This window comes from Poecilia reticulata, linkage group LG20 (genome assembly GCF_000633615.1).
Source record: "Poecilia reticulata strain Guanapo linkage group LG20, Guppy_female_1.0+MT, whole genome shotgun sequence".
Lineage (NCBI taxonomy): Eukaryota > Metazoa > Chordata > Actinopteri > Cyprinodontiformes > Poeciliidae > Poecilia > Poecilia reticulata.
This window is the reverse complement of record NC_024350.1, coordinates 24,553,421-24,574,864: the sequence shown is the minus strand read 5'-3', so window position 1 is coordinate 24,574,864 and position 21,444 is coordinate 24,553,421. Positions and strand designations below refer to the sequence as shown.

The 21,444-nt window shown below is 38.9% G+C and overlaps 1 protein-coding gene across 3 annotated transcripts; it reads left to right on the top strand.

Annotated features, from left to right (window-relative positions):
- Nucleotides 1–13,866: 13,866 nt before the first annotated feature.
- LOC103456928 (phospholipid scramblase 1) lies at nt 13,867–20,147 on the top strand. 3 transcript variants are annotated; one of them, XM_017301992.1, is made up of 7 exons: nt 13,867–13,975; nt 14,618–14,696; nt 15,240–15,282; nt 15,366–15,586; nt 16,080–16,241; nt 16,633–16,794; nt 18,282–20,147. In XM_017301992.1, the coding sequence occupies exons 2-7, from the start codon at nt 14,628–14,630 to the stop codon at nt 18,309–18,311; spliced, it is 687 nt and encodes a 228-aa protein (XP_017157481.1). In that variant the 5' UTR covers nt 13,867–13,975; nt 14,618–14,627; the 3' UTR covers nt 18,312–20,147. The 3 variants fall into 3 exon arrangements, with proteins under 3 accessions (XP_017157481.1, XP_017157480.1, XP_017157482.1); XM_017301991.1 differs by lacking the exon at nt 13,867–13,975 and adding an exon at nt 13,982–14,096; XM_017301993.1 differs by lacking the exon at nt 13,867–13,975 and adding an exon at nt 13,982–14,274.
- Nucleotides 20,148–21,444: the final 1,297 nt, after the last annotated feature.

Sequence of the window (21,444 nt, the reverse complement as noted above, 5' to 3'; positions counted from 1 at the left end):
TTTATCAGCATGACAGTATTTTCCAGGTTCTTACTTTGATGCCATTAAAACCTCTGAGGTGCTTTGAAAAGAATCCAACTGTCTGAACACTAATGAAATCACTGTTCTAGAACACTGATCAGTGTGGACAGTTTTTTTTTTAATCCCTTTTATCTGAGACACTTGTTGGCATCAATATGTGATTTATTTAGGGGAGGAAAACCAGAATGTTTTGTCTTTATGGACATTGTTTACCTCAAGCAAATTGCTCCAACATTTAATGTATGGTGCTCTGATTTTGACACAAAGCAGTGTTCTGTTTGGGAAAGGGTTTGTCTTTATGCTATAAAAATACTTTTGCTATTTTAAGACGGTTTATGTTATATTTTGAACCTGCCAACATATTGACTTATGTATTCATTATTGGTGTCAAAAAGCAAGGCTCCACTCGGAGTTCCAACGGCGGAGCGTTCCAACAGGCCTGGTAAGTCGGAGCACAGATTATGAAAATTGTCACATAAACACTTCGCGATCAAGGAGATGATAGAGTAGTTTATTTCCATAGTTACCATAGTGACCACGGTAACTACGGAGGAGCTGCTGAGATCCACAGGTGAGATGGGAGAATCTAGACAAAACACATTTTAAGTCTGGCATTCCTCAACTCAAATTTTTGGAAGAGTAGTAAAAAGAAAGAAGTCATAAAAATACCATATGCAACTTATTATGACTGTGGTACCGTTTGCCACATGCCATGTGGGGAACAATGTGCAGATGCACTTGTCAGAATAGTCCAAAGTTGAATTTTTTTGGCCTACATGCAAAATGTATTTGACAGATAATACTCACTCACTGTACATACAATCTCCATGGTGACACGTGGTGATGGCTGCATGATGCTGTAGGGATCATGTTGTTTCTTAGGGACCAAGAAATTAATTCGAAGTTGAAGGAATAATGGCCAAAAGTTGAGACTGTTGTTGTGCAATGCTGACAGGAACACAGGCTAAACGACAAGTTGTTGTAATTGCATGTAAATGCTTTTGAGCCTTGTACTGAGTGAGAAGGACTGAATACAAAAGCTTACCATACATTTTAGTTTACTTTTTGTAAAGCATGTTGAAAGCATTCTGCCTTTTTGTCATTGTGTCATCAATTACTCTGTGTTGGTCTGACGTAACTGTGATAAAATGCCATTAAAATTAGTTTTAGTTTGAGGCTGTCGTGAAGTTGTGACAAAATTTAAACTTCAAGTTTAAGGGCTATAAGGCCTTTGCGATGCACTGGGTAGCTGTGACTACCCACAGCATTATCAATTCCATTTTTGGGAGAAAACTTTAGGAACATTAAGATGCACAAAGCCAAGATATGTTCTATTTTTAAAATTCTGGTAGTTCAAGAATGTTTTGCATTGGCATAGACTTTGACTGGACATCCCCACATAACAGCAGCAGCAAAATGACTCAATTCCTAGTATGTGTGCGAGTTTTAAAGTCAACATAATATTAAAATCAACATCTCTGACAATCGCATGGAAGGTTGCAAGAGTGTACTTAAGAACTGTCTGGGATTGCATGAAGAGTACAGCAGCCTTCCTTGTCATTGAACTAAGTCAGTGGTTTCTGAAAGCTCTTAGAACAAACTAGATGAGTAAGCACTAAAACATTCATGTACCTGTACCTCCGGTAATTTCCAAATCCAATTTACAACTTCAGACGTGAGTATGTACCTGGTCCACTGTTGTCCACTTCACATTATTCTGGAAGTTTTTGATTTTTATTTTTTTTTACAAATGTTCTTAAGCACATTTTATAATATATATGGTTCACTTATTCATGGTGGGCTATGTTTACATTAGAAAATGTTTACTAGCTCCTAAATGGGGTATTAATAACTGCCTATGCTGAAAATAGATCTTTGTATTGCTGAGGTGGACAACTAATAGAGGACAAGGCAGCAAGACTAAGTACGGTTGACATTGTCAGTCAAACTGATGAAGTGGTATATTGAATTTCTGTTTTGGATGACAAGTTCACAACTGCTGTTTGTCATTTATCAGGATTGTCATTCATAACTCCCAAGTTATTTAACTAATCATTTGTCAAAACCCAGCCAAACTATCTAAAGGCTGCAGCACAGAAAGAGGTCCAAGTTATCTTGATACCTTCATTAGCTGGTGTCCGTGCCAGATAGTGAAACTCTATTTCCAAACGTGTCTCGGTGTAAGTAATATGCCTGCACACTGCTATGAGTGACACGGGTCTCTCTTCGGCAGCGCGTGACCCGTTTTAAAGATCAACGCCATCCCATGAGCGTGTACGCAGCAGTTGTCCTCACACTGAATGTTATTACAGAGAGAAGGAAGGTCAGACTGCTGCCTTGATGATACATGGGAAGCACTTTCAGATTAAAGAAAAAAAAAAAGTCTTCCCTTTTTTTCTGTCGTGTCGCATATTGACCTTGGCATTTTTGACAATAGCATCCATCACACGAGTAAAACCGTTCCAACAGGCAACGCTGGTCCTCCGAGCAGCCAAGTGAATCAGATTAAGGAATAACACCAGTAGATGGATGCTTGACGTCAAAGAAACAGAGGGATCAGTCTTCCCATTCCGTATGCATTCCACTTCCTCTGCTAACCCCCCACATACCCGCAGCCTGGCTGGATTATGTTTCTCCAATTTTGACACTAATGATTAACGGCTGTGAGATTACAGCATTTTTTTTTTAATCGATCCGCCAGCACCGAAGGGGTGATTAATATAGACGAGCATTGAGAGGTTGTCAATTTAATCATCTGTTGACCACATGGTCAATCAGTTTAGAAAATGATGGTGCTTTGTCTCCATGATGACAATTACTCATGTAATTTCAGCACGATTTGTACTCTTGGGGATTTTTATTTTTTTTTACTGTAATTTAAAAAATATATAAATATAATACATATAATGAACTTTAAATATTCCTCATGCATCAGTATGGGCTTGCAGATATATTGATAGCTATTAGTACTAATGAAATACACATTCACCCCTTTGATATTTCTGCGGATGATTTTGCAAGAAATTTCTATATCTAAAAAAAACCCTGACAGAAGCAATATCAAGATAAAAAAGAATTATTTATTAAATAAAGCCACTTAGCTTGAAGTTAAAAATACGTATACATTTTAATATAAGTACTATAAAATGTGTTCAATTAAATAAAAAAAAAGGCATTAGAATAAATATATGTTTTCTTTTTTAAAATCAGCAGAGAATAATTTAAGCTTCATGAAAAAATACAGGGCTTAACTCTCTGCTCTAATGTAGAAAAATGCTAAAATGTACAAGTTGCATTAAATAACTACCTCCTATTAAAAAATAAGATGATTAAATTGTTTAAATAAACCTAACAAACTGTTAGGAAATTGCCTTTTTTTTTTTCCTGAGTAGCTGTAGGAAGGCTACGATCTCCTCGACTGCTGGGATTTCCTGGCTTTTGTGGTGAAGTACAGGCAGCACAAAAGCCAAAGCTTTATACAGAGCCAACATGGAAAAAGACATTAACTCTGCACGCGTGGATGTGTGTGTGCATGTTTCAGAGAAGGGCTGCACTGCAGCACTCAGCTGGGAGCATCCAGTCACTGACCCCTGTCTTCCCAACTGTGTGGAGAAAACTCTTCAGCGTGCATATATGTGTGTGTGTGCGCGTGTGCCTGCGTGAGTATGAAAGAGGAAGAGGAGTGTATGTCTGCAGGACAGAAAGTCAGTGAGACAGAAGTACAGCACAAAGAACAGAGGAGCATTGTGCACCTCAGGCCCTGTCGTCCACATGCTGTCTGTACACAGCCCGAGGAGAAGTCCTGAACCGCACCGGCCTTTGCTCTTTGCACTGACACTGACTCACGCAGGGCAACATGGCGGGCCTCGCTGTGTTTTTTCTGGTCTGACCGGGTTCCTCGGACTCCTGAAACTGTAAATACTCAAACTGTCGGAGCCGTTTCTAATTGAACCGTTTTCCTTTTTCAAATTCGGCAGGGCCTTTCATTCAAAACTGAATTCTGTAAATATTGCCTGTGTGCCTAAACTTCAAAATGTATGATTATAAGAATAAGTGCAATGTGTGAAACGTAAATAAAAAGTACGTATAAGTTGCAATTTTCACAAAAAACTCCAGAAAAAACAATCACTTTTAAGAAAAGTCCAGCTGCTGACAATTTTGATGGAATAAAAATCTGAATCTAAAAATGTAAATGACAATGAAATTTACAAAATACCCAATAATGGTAAAACAAAATTTTGCACAATCAACAATCCACAAAAAATAGCAGAACAGTAGCGTTTGCGAAGCCATTTCTTTCCCGTCTGCTGCTGCAACCAAATTTGAAAATAAAAGCCTCTCTGATTTTCCCCTTTAGTGGTCTCAGTGTGATGGGTGTTTTCTACAATCAAGTTTTACTGTGTGCCAGCAGGACCCTGTGTCCACGGGGACTCTCTGGAGAAAGAGGTGAGCACCAAGTGCTGTGTTTCCCCACTCATGCTATCTCCACCACACCGTCATGGCTTTCTGTCCCACGTTACTTTCCGTCCGGCCTCCCCAGATGCTGCAAAACAACAGGATGGCACCGCAACAGCTGCATGATCTGCAGCTCTGTCCACTTAAAGCTCGTTTCAAACAATTCACTGAAGCTTTTATTCATGCTGATATGACTACTACGAAAGAAAAAGACTGACCTTTCTAGCGACTTACAAACTACCCTAAAATGAAGACAATACTTTCATTGTTTCTTCTTTTTGAAGAGCGGGGATACTGGGTAGCAATGCAGGGCTGCAATGCGCCGAGCAACATCAAACATGGAACAGGAGCACCCTCTACTTATCGAAAGTCAAAATGCAGGATTTCGCCGTGCTCCCAAAATCCTCCCTGTTCCTACGGCTGCAACTGTCCGAGAGCCAAAAGCCGCGGTACCGCTTTCCACAATTTTAACAGAAACCATGAGAAAGGAAACAGCTTTAAAGGCTTCATCAACTGTGACCAACCGCCGTCAGCGGTAACCCGTGTTATACAGGCCGCAGTTATGACACCCTCAAAGGGCTGCCCCTGGGGAGGCGGGCGACAGGGAGGGGTTACAAGCGGGGAACGGGGCCTCAGAAGTTTCCCACCTTCCCTTGAACCACAGCCGCACACCCTCGGCAGGAGGCGGACAGGGCCAGCTTTGAAAAATAACACCTTTGTGATCCCCTGTCTTTGGGGATGGACCGTGGCCTGCAGATGGCTCTGGATACTCTCTGTGTGGATGGATGAAAAGGAGAGAAAAGAGCAGGATGAGGAGGAAAAACCAAACTGAAAACTCTAATATTAGGATTTTTTTCTTTTTGTTTTTGTTTTGTTTTGTTTTGTTTTGTTTTCAGGGATTTGCATTCAAAACCATACTAATTATTTGCATCTACCTAAGTAATTTTGATTGACCTTTGCACATAGATGCAAAAAATCTGTCAATACAAGGTTGACATAATGGCAGCCTAATAGCTGCATAAGTAGCTTGAAACTGTATTGATGCCCATTAAATATTTTCATATTTTACCATGTCTATTAAAAATAAGAACAAAACAAAGTCATAGATAATTATTAAGCCTACGAAAAATGATGCATGGTTTGAGCATTTTTTTTTTACAGATAAAGATTGTGAAAGTGATGGAAAAAATTTTTCAGCCCCCTTTACTATTATCACCAAGTACAATTCAGTTCCACCAATTGCTTTCAGAAGTCACCTAGTTAGCAAAGAGAGTCTAGTAAAGACTAGACTCTCTTTCCCATTTCAAAGTCTAGGAATATTGTTCTCTTATTCAATATTGTAAGAAAACAATTTCATATGAACCACAAAATGGAAACCCAGGTCTACAGCAGATATGTAATTAATAAAATTGTGAAGTGGTTTAAAGCAGTGTTAGATTATAAAATCGTAAGCTTTCAATATTTTCCAGAGTGCCTGTTAATTCCTCATCTCAAATTGGAAATAGTATGATAAAACTCCAAACTTACCAAGACATGTACATCAACTAAAACTGACCGACTGGATTGGGAAAGGTAAACATTTATAAGAGAAGCAGGCAACATCTCCACAGAAACTCAGGAAGAATTTAAGAGACCCGCTGCTCAGATGAAGGAATCTGTTGACAGGACAACAATTAAATACGTTTTCTAAAAGAAACTGACCAGGTAAGAGACACAGCAGAGACACAGCAGACATGTGGAAGAAGGTGAACTGGTTAAATGAAATGTAAACTTTCTTTTTAACAAAAAAGCATCTGCTGTATTCTTCCTCAAAGACAGAAGCTAGTCAGGTACTATGTGAAGGTTGATAAAACTTAAGACTTGAGACTGTGGTGACGGTTCACCTTCCAGTTTGGCAACAACCTCCAAGCTCCATTGTAATGATTTAGATCAGAAAATATTCATGTGTTGACTTGTTTTGCTATTGGCCGTGCAAAGCATGTCTCTAGATGTGCACAGCTGGTGGAAACATCTCCCAAAAGACTGATACTGAAATGAAAAGTATGGAATTGAGGGACTAAATACACTTTTTAGATTATTTGTAAAACAAAATAAATAAAAAAAAGCATAAGAATTACTATCATCTGACTACCATGCGTCAGTTTTCTCCCAGTTAATTATACCTCTGTCTTGGTCTATTTCATGAGATCTCAACAAAATGCCTCATAGTTTCTGGTTTTCATTTTACAAAATGTGACAAGTTTAATAAGTATGAATACTTTGCAAGCCACTGTAAATAAAGTCAAACAGAAAGACAGACATTCAAAATACACTTCCAAGTTATGCAGTGGAAGGTGAACTTCTGTTGACCCAAACGTCCTGACAGTATTGAATTGAAAACATCAAACTAATTTCTTACCCTAAATTTTGGATTGAACTTTAGTTGTCCCACTATAACATTTCTTTTTTTTAAATAAAGTAGATTTTTTTTTTATCTTTTTGCCACAGCATGATTTTCCACTCTTTCAAGACAGAAAATGTTTTCATCCAGACACTTTTTCTGTTTCCACACATTTGAACTTCAAAATGCATTGGTTCTCACCTACAAGAAGTGAAGTTACAGCTTTCAAACACAAGCATGCTGCTTGCAAAGTCAGCACGGGTGTAGGTCTGGAAGAAGACAGCGTCTTGCGGAGGGCTTGTGTTGCCTCCAAACAGCTGTGGTTGCCTCCTTTGTGTTATTTGGAGGGCCTGTTGCCCCCTTCCCTATTCACGGCTTTCAAACCAGTCTCACTCACTTCTCACTCCCTGGGTTCCTCCTCACAGGTCATAAATTAAGCCGAGGGAGGGGAGGCTAGAGATCAGAAGGGGAGAAGAGGGGAAAAAAGATCAGTCAGGGCCTTATTTCAGTTACACAGTTAAACATATGAAAGAATACTGTTTCCAAGAGTTTCCCTGAGCAACTTGTGAGAGACATTTGTAGATTGGTAATTTAGCCGGAGCGATTGGGCTCATCTCGTTGCTGTTGACAATATATGTTATTTTAATGACCTCAATTCGTGGCTAAGAGCTTCTGTGATGCTGTGCATATGTTGGTGCGCAAGAAGAAGGGTGGGTTGTGGAGTCGCAATATGGTTATGGTGACAACCAAACAGCCTCTCCTGTCAAAACAAAGCCTGCTTGGGGTGAATTAAAGCCAGTAGCAGCACAGTTCCAACCTTTTTGTTGCCATGGACTTGAGCTCAGATGGACCAAATCCTTATTTTCGCTTCCTATTTTTTGGGGCTAAAGAAGCATAATAGACACATTGTATTCAGTAAGGTTGGCAGAACATACTGTGACAATGACTTAATGACATGAATAGGAGAAATATTGCACAGTTCAGCGGCTCACTTCACGTGCCATTATCCCCTTTTGTGATACGGAGAGATCAAAATTATGAAATATCATGCGGCACATGTGGGATCTATTCAGCGATGTCACAAAAAACTCCCATTGCAAAAAAAAAAAAAAAAAACGGAAAAAAGAGAAAAGCGTTAAATGGCTTTGCATGGCTGTGTACGCAACCATATGGACACCTCCACATCTCCTCATTTCATACATGTTTCTTTTGACATCAATAATGCCTTGGTATCCAGTGGCGTCTGGAACGCATCCAAAACAATTATAAAGTTGCCTTGGAAACTGAGGTCCTGTGCCAGGGCGAGGCATACTGTCTGCGCTCAGATAACCACATGGAAAGTCAGAGCAAACAAAGCACTTGACAGGGGTGCAGAAATGAGAGAAATGAAGAGACAGAGGGAGGCGAGGGATGGGCAGAGGTGGAGAGACAAAGATGGAACAAAAGCCGGGGTTTTTTGGAAAGGAATAAAATTATTATTATTATTAATTGGAATATTTTTAAACTAGGGTGTGAATACTTCAAGAAAACGTCTGCCAGTTACCAAAATTCCATAAGAAAAAAAAAAATATGTCTACACTGAAGATCAAAATCGTTTCAAGGTTAAGCTGCACCTTCAGTGACACTCAATTGTCCATGTACAACATAGGGGCTAGATGCACTGTAACCTTATATGCTAACCTAATGAACAAGAGGATGAAAGTGGTGTAATGGGGGTATTTTTACATTCATCTTTAGGCTCCTCATTATGCGGCCAATCTGACAACCTCGTTAGGAGTGCACGAAAGATTACCCAAGCGTATAAAGAGCAGTACCTTTACACAAAAAAAAAAAATAAGAGCAGAGAAGAAGAAAAGGAATCTTAGAATAGGTAGGAATGTCAAGCGCAAAGCCTCTATGATTGGTACACACATGCATATTATCCAAAGGCTTCACCCCAGTGGGAGTAAGTGGGCTGTGGGAGTCAGTAAGTCAATCTGAAAGGCTTTCAAAGACCCCTGACTGTCCAGTCTGTTTATTCAGATGAGAGCGACTATTTCACAGTCACTGCATCACTTTGTTTTGATCACACTGATGAAGAACATGTGTTTTGCTTCTTTGTGAGCAGTTGGTATGATAAAGAAACATGTCCGTTTGGGTCCCAATGCATTAAACATTTTTATTTCACAGTTTTAAAACACCAAAGTTGTCTATTGCTTTACCAACACAAGGTCACTATAAGCGATGGCCATAAAACCAATCAATTAAAACGCATTTTTAGGCATTTGCACCTGAAGTGTCAGCAGATCTGCGTGCGAGTCATCATTTGTTCTCATTAGCGTTACTTGAAAAAAAAATCAGTAGCCAGCCCTTGAGAAAATCAGGTAATTTGTATTCGCAAATAAGGATACTCGACCTAACAACGGCACACAATTTATTAAGCGGCAGCAAGTGCATTTGTGTGCATCTGTGTGCGCCGAGTAGGGTTGAGTGCAGCCCTTTGCAACTAAAGGGGTAACTCCGCCGTTTGGCCAACGTTACCCTGTGATTCTAGCTCAACACTGCACTCTAGTGGATGCAAAGTGTCATAGTGCAAATTTAGAGTTTTTTTATTGTGTTTGTGCTTTGGTATTATTTGGAAGAAAAAATAAGGTTTGTGCAAAATATTCTATTATTCAGCTCTCCTACTCTAGGACTCTAGGACAATCTAACAACTTTCTTAATTTATGCTTTCAATAATTAATATGCAACATCGCAAGCTTGAAATTTATTCTCAGTCCACTTTACAAGCTAAGAACATATTAGCTTTAAATGCAATACCATACAATACAGTGATATTGCACTTAAAGAACATTTGCAAATGCAATGCCACTGTGGAAAACTGATGACAATTTTGATTATGATCACCTATATTTTCCAAATGCTTCTGTTTTTTTTTTTTGCGAACTGTAGCATCTCATCATCCACAACAAATGCACATCAGGTGTGAGCAATAAAGGTTGTTAGAATCCTTTCAGCTGGCCAAATATTTCATCAACATGCAGTGCATGAGTGCTTAAAACTGTGAATAATGTAGCCAACCAAGTATTACATCCAAACAGTATTTTGGGACATAGAATATGGTTGATATGTATTACAGGTCCCAAGTACCAGGACAGCGAAAACAGTGATGTGCACAATCTGAAGAATAATAAAGTAAGATTCAGTAATGATGACCGAACGACTGGTTTTCAGATTGCGTCTGTTTCATTTGTTAACCAACAACCTTTTTACAGTGTACAATATTAATAATTTACATTACCTTTGTTTTATAAGACTAATTTACTTTTCTGAATACTAACAAGTAACATCATACATGACCCATTTCGCGTTACAATCCCATCACTGAGAACAACCACGATATAGTGTATTAAACAGGATAAAGCAACTGTTTTTAGTAGAGATGTGCCGATCAGGTTTTTTCCTGCCGATACCGATTCTGATCACCCATGAGGGCCAATCACCGATACCGATCACCGATACCGATCACATAATTATTATTTTTTTAATCAAAAGCACTACCGGTTACATGTGGAAAAAGGAACCATGAATTCACCTTAATTTAGACAAAAATTACTTTTTAATAACTTTTCCCAAGAAAAAAACAGGCATTGTGCAAATTGTACTGCTATCGGTAATACTATCTTTAACAGACTGAAAACATATGAAGGCTCTGAAGAGGCTAAATAATGCAAAGAGCCAAAATAAAACCTCTCAACATTGCCAAAAAATTCWAGTATAAAACTTAACATTCAAAGGCAAATACAGGATCCATTACAATAAACAATCCTGAGTTACTGAGTGAAAACTGCTTTACCTGCTGTCTGATCCTCCATGTCTTTTTTACTGCTGTGAGCCTCGATGTAGCCAAACTCCATCAAGTATGGCATTGTTTTTATGCCATATTAGATTCGTCGTGTTGATGCATTTTGACGTACTTCACCCCACGTGCTTCAATTTTCTGCCGCAACAGGCAAACTTCCCCATTCACTCAGTGCGTTATAGTTCCACATCGCATAGGATTTGTTGCTGCGCATTTGCGCAGTGTGAAGGAAAGAGGAGCCTAGCTGCATAGGCAGGCTGCGAAATGAGATGCAGGTGATCGGTTTGTGTGATCGGCAACAAGAGACCGTGATCGGCGATCACCGATGATACACATTTCCACGGAAATCGGCCGATTATGATCGGTGGCCGATCGATCGGCACACCTCTAGTTTTTAGTTTTACTGCATTTAGATGCATATTAGCTGGCATGGATATCAAAACGCACACTGATTTTAACTTAATGATCAAAAACAGAATAACATGACTTGCAAAAAATACTAAATTTAACATGGCATTGTTTCAACTTCTGAATTCCCACACTTCATGAACAAAGATTAGTTTCTCTACCTTTAACTTTGGCTGGGCTCACTTTACTCATGATCTGAACTAGTTTATGAGTCAACAAGCAACATGCACTGAATATTATTCAAACAAACCTAGAAAAACAGAACTCCTAAAAACAGGAGTAAGGACTTCTAATTACCTAACCCCGCGGGACTTACCCAGCACGGGTTGGCATCCTGCCAGTCCTAACGTCTGCTGATAAAACTTACGACTACCAGCAGAACGGTGCACAGGAACCTCAACAYAGTGTTATTTCCTGATAAAAAATAAGAGGTAAACATCGTACAGAGTAGTTTTGATGTGTTTTCACTGTGTACTAACATGAAGAATAATGAAATAAATTTCAACAATCACAACTGAAATACTACTTTTAGCATTCGCATTTGCGTCTGAGCTATGCGTCTGAGGCTAACAGGAAGTCCGCCCCAAAACCAACCCGGAAGCAACGTCCCCTAAACAAAGGTTCCGTTTCACCACTACTGCTCCCATCTCAACCTCAGGAAAACACTATCACTGCAGACAGAATACCATGTCAAAAAGCAAACAAAATCTAATTTATTTAGAAAAAAAAGATAGAATACAATGTACATGAAAATATTTCAAAAATTCTAAAACCAAAATAATGTGGTGACATTTTTAAGAGACATTTTAAGTCCACCATGCATGATGTCATTATTGTGCAGCTATTATGAATCATCTGGAAACCCTCAGGTCATCAGAGACATCTCCACCAAAAGTTGACTAGAGCTAAACTTTATTATTCCCTCTATTATTGAAATGTTGTTTATTTATTTAAATTTTAGTCTGATCATATTCTGCACAGTTGTTTGTTTACTGTAGTCAAACTTATTTGATTTTCTGGAGTTAGGATTTTTTGGTATGTATTTTCTTGTATTTATGTTGGTCTTTGGGACCCCAGAATTGACTGATGAGTACCGGCAGTCCAAATGGAATGCGGCTCTGGGCGCTGAGGCAAAAACTGAGGCGTAGGAGGAGTTCGGAGAGACCATGGAGAACAACTTCCATACAATTTTGAGGCGTGTGTGGTCCACCATCCGGTGTCTCAGGCGGCAGAAGTGGTGTGTCACCAACACCGTTTATGGTGGGGATAGTATGCTGCTGATATTGACTCAGGACTATGTAGATCGGTGGGTAGAATACTTCGAAGACCTCCTCATTCATACTGTCATTTCCAGTGAGAAATTATAATGGATGGACGTTGGGTCTAGATGTGATCCTCCTATTCATAAAGGGGGATCACATTCCCAAGCCACCCTGGTAAGGTCTATTCAGGGGTTCTGGAGAGGAGGGTCAAATCTTCGATTCAGGAAGATCAATGTGGTTTTTATTCTGTTTGTGGAAAACTGGCCCACCTCTACACCCTCAGCAGAGCGCTGGGTGGTGAATGGAGTTTGCTCACGCATTTTGTATTGCCTTGTTGCAAAAAATGTGTATAAATAAAATGACCTTTACCTCTACCAGCCAGCATACGTTTTGTGGACCTTGAGAAGACATTCAGTCATGTCCCTTGGGGAATCCTGTGGTGGGTACTCTGGGAATGTGGGGTACCAGGCTCTTTCATATGGACTTTCAGTATCAGAGCTAGGTCTGCGTTACCAGCAGCAAGCCAGATTCGTTTACAGTAAGAGTTGGTCTCCGCCAAGGTTTCCCTTTGCCACCAATTTGGTTCATAACCTTTATGGACAGAATTTCTAGGAAAGGTCAAGGTGTAACCTTGTGATCGTGTCTCTGCTTTTGGCAGCTTATGCAATCCTATCGCCGTCATCAGGTTGTGATGAACTTCGAAATTTGGAGTAAGCAATGGAACACTCAGATATGGCAAAAAGGCCTAATGTCAAATGTTTATCCCACCAACCAGAAATTTGCTTCTAAATGTTTCACTTTGGCAAATTTAAAAACTATCATGTCGAAAGATAAATTAAAAGTAGTAACCCATGCCGTTGTAACAAGTGGGCTGGTTTGTGCTGTAATTACTTGTACCTTAGATTTATTAAGTCATCTTTCTAATCCCTTCAGTTCATGTAAAATACAGCATTTTTTAACTGGAACACAAAGAAGAGCACACGTCCCTCCAATTTTATCCTCTCTGCAATGCTTGCCTGTCCATTTTATAGTTCCGTTTCAATTTTTTTGTTTTTAAATCATTAAATGATCTTGCCTCTCCCTGCCTCTCTTATCTACCACTTATTTTTACTCTTATTAATTTTATCGGTTTTAAATTGTCATGTTTTGTTACAATAAGCAAATACATATCAAACAATTTGCTCTCTCGCTATGCTGACATTAAGTTGTGTTTATGTAAATATAGTTAGGAATCATGGATTTAAACTTTGACTCCAAGAGTGGCCAAACGATAAATTCTTATTTCCTATTGTTGATTCAAACTTTATCTCTGAGTCGATAACAAGGTAGAAAAACAGATGAAACATTTGATAAATATATGTTTTTTTATTATTTAAGGATTTCCTGCATTAAAACTCCCAGCTTGCAACACCTCCGTGTGCTCTATTTATTTCAGCTCTAGTCGCTTCTGTTTGCTTCTGTTCGCTTAGATCTACTGTTCTATATTCCCATTGGCGCAGGAGAGTAGGAAGCGCTGTGACGTCGTCCAATCAGATTAGAGGTTTATTCCACGGCTTTGCTTCCATTCTGAGTGACCCGTTATTATTGGAAGTAGCACGTCAAAGACCGGTGAGTATTTATTTGTCTCGCGTTTTATTTCTCGGTTTTAATGTGGAGTTTCAAGCTGTGCGCGACACGCGTGGAAAAAGCAGCCATACGGGAAGCTTTGCACGAGTGTTTCAATGAAGAGGTGGGCAGATGAGAGGTCGGTGAGCGCTCGATTCTCTAACTGACGAGACGTGAGGAGTAAACATTCTAACACGACCCGTCGCCGCGATCTCCATTGATGCAACCTCCAGGGACACGGCTGGCGTGCTTATTGTTGGAGTTCACGTTTAAGTCTGTTGTTCGCGTGTAAACGAGAGCAAGTAAGAGGATTTCCCACGCTGCCGAGTTATATCTGGAAGCCTTTCACTTCCAGATATAACCAGGAATGTCTGTGTCGCCCACCAAGCACGTAGACCCCATGTAGCAATGAGATCCCCCTGGCGATACCGATGACTTGAGGGAAAACTCACTTCCTCATTTTTTTTTTATATTTAAAGATATTAACTTTTATATATATATATATATATATTTTGTTAAATGAAGCAAAGACACTGTATGAATTTCCTCAACTGCGATGGTTCAGCACTTGTTTATGACTGTGACCTAAATTATCACAAGATGGCGCCAGTTTGCTGTTTTAAACAGTTTCCTACACATCAACAGGTCTGAAAACATGAACATGTACGCTGTGCCCAGCCCAGGAATACCAGGGTGTCCACCGGGATTAGAGTACCTGACAACTGTAAGACCATGTTGCCCTACATTAAAGTTAAAGTGCACCTTGATATGCATTGAAAAAGTCAAAAGTATGTTCCCAGTGCCTTGTGAAAGTACTTTTCACAAGGCACTGTGAAAAGTGCCTTGTGAAACAAAAATGCCAGCAGGCATTTTTGTTTGTTTTTGGTACATTACAACTTGTATTTACATGTCTTTATTTAATTTAATTTCTTGATAATACATCTGCACAAAATATTCTAAGTCAGTGAAGTGAAATAAAAAAAAATCTATGTATAAATAATAACTTAAAATATGCATGCTCACCCCTTTTCCTATGAAGCCTCTAAAAAGTTTCTGGCCTTCAGATGTTCCATGCGTGGTGAAATAAAATACACTTGTGTGCCACATGATCTGTCACCATACACCTTTTGTAACACTTCATGCATTGTCTCCTTTGTCCAAGCCTTGTGAATCCTGCCACATAATGTCTAAAACAACCCCCACCCCAACAAACTCCCTTCTTTGTTTCTATTTTTATTTTTTTGCATAAAAAAAAAAAAAATTCCAGGTGGATCAGCTCCTCATCAAACAGAAGGTTGAGGTTGTTGAAGGTACAGTATATAGCATGAGTATTTTCCTCTTTTTTTTTTTTTGCTGCAACAACAGCTAATGTTGTGTGCTTCAATTCACACAGCCCTAGTCGGTTTTGAAAGCAATAACAAGTATGAGGTGCGAAACGTCATGGGTCAGAATGTGTTCTACGCCGTCGAGGAGAACGACTGTCTGAGCCGGCAGTGCTGCGGCCCCCTGCGGCCCTTTAACATCCATGTCCTCGACAACTTTGGCCAGGAGATCATCAGCATCACCAGGCCGCTGAAGTGCATGTCTTGCTTCTTCCCGTGCTGCTTACAAGAAGTGAGTTCAATCGCCTTTTTTTTTTTTTTTTTTTTTTTTTGACAAGTGACAAAAAATACAGTTCTGAACGTAAAGCCAGCAAAATCTTCTCAACAGGACACATTAAACATGTGGAAGTAGGTGCTTAGGTCAGATGAGGCCAAAAACAAACATTCTGACCTTGCAAAACACTATGTGTGACAAAATATCTATAGCCACGCAACATCCTAATCTCACCATTCTATGGTGAAGTGGTGGCGGCAGCATCGTGGTGTGGGGATGTTGTTCTTCAGCAGAAAGTGGCTGTAAAAGACTTGAGACTCAGGAGTAAGTTTATCTTCAAGCAGGACGATAACATAGAAAACTCTTATTAAATAAAATTCCAGTCAAATAGGTTTACTTTTGTGGCATGATGTCAAAACGTATGCATGGCACAATATTTGTTTTTTGTATTTTGAAAGCTTGGTGGTTTAGGGTGTAATAAATACCAGTCACGTTTCTCTGCCTCTTCCAGCTGGAGGTGCAGGCGCCGCCCGGCAACACGGTGGGCTACGTGATACAGCAGTGGCATCCGTTGTCTCCTAAATTTATTGTAGCAAATGAACACAATGAACCTGTACTGAAGATCCATGGGCCCTTCTGTGGCTGGAGCTGCCTTCCTGATGTTGACTTCGAGGTGGGACTCTTTATTTAAATGACTTGAATCAAACAGTCTAACAGCTTTTCCCTTTAACAAATGTCAGGAAGTTTCCAGTGACGAACAGGACACACTGACATTTTGGTCACAACCTGGCCTTTGCTCCGTGGTTCGCGTAGTTTTATTGGACTGAGCCGTGAAGGGGGTTCGGGGTCAGTGATGTAGACGTTTTACAAGACCCTGAGGATGGGAAAATGAAACATGTTTTACGGCCATGATTTCTCTCTCGGGTCTTTGAAGACTTTACAGAAACAAAGAAATTCCTTTGGTCATAAGTAACAATATACATGACTATAAACTGCTCACCGATCCGTATCCTAATTCAACACACTTTTTTTTTTTCTATATCCTGGATGCTTTCTTTCCACAGATTTTGACAATGGACGAAGTCAGCAAGATCGGAAAAATCAGCAAGCAGTGGACAGGACTGCTACGGGAGGCATTCACAGACGCTGACAACTTCGGCATCCAGTTTCCCATGGATCTGGATGTGAGGATGAAAGCTGTAATGATCGGCGCATGTTTTCTCATTGTAAGTGCAGCATAAAAAACATTTCTCTTATAGTACATATACTTATAGCAGTAAATCAGCCTGAAATGTGATTATGACCTGTAATGTCAGGATCTTGTAAAGGATGCAGTTTGGGGATTCTCACGTTGCAATTTGAAAGCAAGCGTCTGTATAAGTGCGGTTGCCGCAGACGCCCTGGCCTCACTTGACCCTGCTCTCATCGGAAAAGTTTCTTGTTGCTGGTAGTCAGGATGTTCATGGAGCTTCTAATTAGATTACCACTTAGGCTACATTTAGTATTATTTATGACCTAAAACGAAACCCAGTCCAAGACTGAGCTACAGTATGGATGAAACGTTTACATGGACCTACAAAGGCCAGGAATGCCATTTTAATTTGGGGGTTTCGATGATTTATTTGATTATTTTTCTTACACAGGGTTGAATTTAGAGATTTTTTTTTCTTCCCCACACAGGGTCAATTGTTTACATACGCCCAATTAAGTATTTAAGTAAATATCCTGAGGCAAGTTGACCACAGGCATTCTGTAGTCTTCAGCAAGCAGCTAGCATGATTCTGGCTTTAAAAAAAAAAGTGATCTTGTGATTTTGGTTGTCTAAAGGTGTAACGAGGCAGAAGCGGAGGAGAACTTTGGCCAGTGTTCTAACATAGACTTGACTGTTGAGGGTAGTTTGCAAATTTCCAATAAGGCCTGGCTTTCCAAAAAGCTCACTATTGTCCTATTTTATCCACTCTAAAGCCAGATTTGGTGTGTGCTTCAATGCATATAGAGAGGGATGGAGATGGAGTCCTTCTTTCCTCATAATTCCTTCTATTTTGTGCCAGCACTAATTGCAGCAAAAAGAACCCAACAACATAATGCTACCAACATTCTGACTGACAGTTGAAACAATGTTTTTTGGTTGGAAAATCTCACCTTCACAAAATTAAATTATTGTCCCCTCTATCCATAAAAATAAGGCATTGGTCTTTCCCTTTTGGCACCTGCACAGTTCAGATGAGCCTGAAGGTGTTGACTTTAAATTGAGGGCTTCATTCTTGGCCTTTAGCCTTTCAATACATGGTCTCGTTAAAGCCTCGTTTAATGTTTTTAGTTTTACATAAAATCAGGATCTAGAGCTAAACATTGGACACAATCTGGTATCGCTATCCCCAAACTCACATCAAAATTGAATTTTGGATAATAGATAAAGCTGGTTACTATTAATCTTTTGGAGTGACCTCCCCAAAGCCTTCACTGCAACTGTGTTTTGTGGACCAGACTTAAAAGTTGAGTCAGTATCTGGATCAAACTAATAATAACGAGCTGCACGTACAATAAAATAAAGGTAAAATATGACTTATTGTCGACTTACTGTCGATTTCCATTCAGTAAATGTATTCCGAGCCCTTTCATGATACATTTCCACCCAATAAGTGACACATGAGTACCAGTTTTAGTTTTGGCTTCATCATTAACACTTTCTTCTTGTTCTCGTTAACAACAGGATTTCATGTTTTTTGAGACTACCAACTGAGACTAGGAGCCAAGCAGGATTTCTACATCGCATTCCTAGTGGAACAAGGCCACAAAGCCATGATGATCAGTCCCAAAATGCAGATCGATCAAACAACCTTCAATAAATAGAGTACAAAAATGAGCCCAAAAGTTCTAACGTTGCATGAACAATGAAATGTAGAAGGTTTGTTTTTTGCTTCAGCTGCTCAGGTTCGTTTGTCGTGTTTCTGTGGCTGTGTGGGTTTTGTTATTATTATATTTTTTATTTTTTATTTAATAGCAGTGATTGTATGGATGTTGCTGTGTTTATTTATAGGGTGTATTTACATGATGGCTACTGATTACATATTGAGCCCAAGAGTTTTAATAACTGCTATGAATTTTTTTTTTTTTACAGTAAGAAGACACTGGTTTAAGATTTAGAAAAGGAAAAATAGCCATGTTCCGTTATACACTTTGAAAAAAAGTATGCTAATAGAATTTTGTCCATTCAGATATTTAACACACACGTTGCCAATTTTGTAGGTATGTTAGGTGGTGTGACAAACGATTCATGTAATGTAGAAGTTTGGAATTGTGAAAAGCAAAACAAGCTTTGAGTGTGTGTTAAGTGATTCATATACTGTAACGTTTTAAGGTTGTGCAGCATCTATAATTTTATTTACACAGTGGATATATGTATAATTTTTTTTAGGGAGGAACTGTAGCTTCTTATGACATGTCAGCAGTGACCAGGAGAGGGAGCTAGATAATTACTTAGTATTGGTTCATTTTTCCAAATGAACAATTTCAAAACTCACTAATAGAAGTTGGTTATCTATTTATTATTTTTTTTCCATACTAGTCTGTATTTTTGGACATACTCAGGTTGAAATGCATGCTGCTGCACTGTAGTTCTGATTACTACTGATTTTGGAAATTACACACCTGCATTTAATTCTACATATATCAAGATGATTTATTTATTTATTTATGTATTTATTTATTTTTGTTTCCATCCTGTGGAGCATGCATGGCATGTGTATCCATGTTCTTGCAGTTCCATTGTGATAGTTTTGCAGTTTAAATATTAGAAAGCATACAAAGCCAATAGGTTCTATTAAAGCCACTGGCAGCTACTTGCTCTTTGACCAAGTGGAAATGTAACAAGAAAAACATGGATCATGTTCTTAATAATGCCAGTATTTTTATAGTGCTGTTAAGGAGTTTTATAATTTTTTTGGTTTGTTTTGTTTAGGCTTTTTTTTTTTTTTTACTACCCCCATCAATTTGCAAACTTTGAAAAAAAGACCCATCTTAAGACATTGTATGTCATATTTAAGTCCTGAAATTCTATAGACTTTTATTTTTGTAAAGAATACTGCCAGTTAGAGAAATTGATTATACCTGTGTAAACCTAAGATGTCCTCTGTCAACAGTGTTTTTCTCTGCCTTCAGTGAGCCGACACTTACTTGTAGAATTACCATAAGTGGATTTAATTCACCAGATCTATTTCCATTTTGATTTGGAGACTTTATGAGTAGTTCTTGAGTTGGTTGTCTTTTTCTAATTTAATGGCATACAGATTACCAAGGTAAATCTGGTAAAATATCATTTCCGCTGACCCGATCATTTTACAGCGCAGTACAAGTTTGAGATGCAGATGCATTTTGTTTGGGCGTAACCTTCGGTTTGGGACAGAATGTGATGCAGTGTAACTTTTAAACAGATAAAGCCTGTATTCTACTTTTGCACTAATACTGTGAATTAATAAAATGTTTAGTCCTTGCAATGTATTGAAACTGAGCTTGGCTTAAATTGTGCAAATAGTCTGTAAAACCACCTCAATAAAATTTGCAAATTGTTCAATTGCAACCTGTTCAATTTTACATTTTATACTTAATTGAAGACTTTCTGGAAGCAGTCTATGCCACTGTATTTCCAGTCTCAAAAATATACATACACCCTCTCTGATAACTGGTTTGGTAGCCCTCAGTACGCATCTCCCCTAATTTCCTATTTTGAGCTGTAACGCAAGGAAGAATGGGAAAAGAGCATCTGTCTCTATGTGTTTATTTCTCTTTGAAAGGGTCTAACCGCATATCTAACCACGACCAGAAAACTCCCCTCACCCCCAGAAAGAAAACATCTCTGATTCACTGCTGGAAAACATTCATTTCTTGATTAAACTGAACATTGCACAACAAAATCAGATGTTGAGTAATAGTCAACATTTGGTGTGAATTAGATTCAGCGACCACAGGAATACATAGATGTCAATAACACAGTGATTTGCTGCTTGAGAGATCTCAATCTGTGGGAAATAAATGAGCTGGTGCTCAAGTGAGAAGATGTCAAGTGGAACACCCTGTTTTGACCAAAGCTTTAACATGTGTTCTTATGGACACATGTCAAAGCTTGGCTTCTCATAAACGGTAAAGTCTCTGTATGTTCTCTATATGGGAGTCAAGCAATTTAAACAAACAGCAGTTGAGACATTTTTGATTCGTTCTGTTTGACTGAGTAGGATTTGCCAGATGGAGCAGCCAGAGACCGTTTGTTGTACCCTGTTTACACCCCTGATGGATTCCCATCGTATTGGGTGTTGGGTGTTGACCATTTAGTTTTTAACAGAGCAGTCCCTGTTCATTAAACATATTTGGATTGGCTTATATTTAAAAATATGGACCTTAAATATTATTTTAAATTCAATTTTTTTTTTCTTTTTGAATCAGGAGATTTTTTTTTCATTTTTAATGCAAACTGTGGTTCATAAACATATACAGATCTGAGCCAGTGGAGCCATTTCATCCTATGACAAGTCATAAAAAAATAATACTTTCATAATTCCTGCAACTTAGCATGCACTGGGAGCTCTGTGGAATGCATTGTGCTCTGCAATGAGGTGACTCTGTACTGGTGTTCTCAAAGGCACTCACTGGAATTTGAGCTATTTGTGTTTCAAACATATTGGGACAAACACATGGCTGAATCCACATCTGAGCAAGCACAGCCTGAGAAAACAACACACCCAGTAGGTTAAAGACACAATCTGTAATTGTCACATAATTGTTTACTTTACTCTAGAATAAGAAAGACAAATCAAGAACAAAAGAGGAGCTAAAGTTAAGCTCTTCATAAGTCAAGTGTACTGTATTGGCTAAGTGGGTTG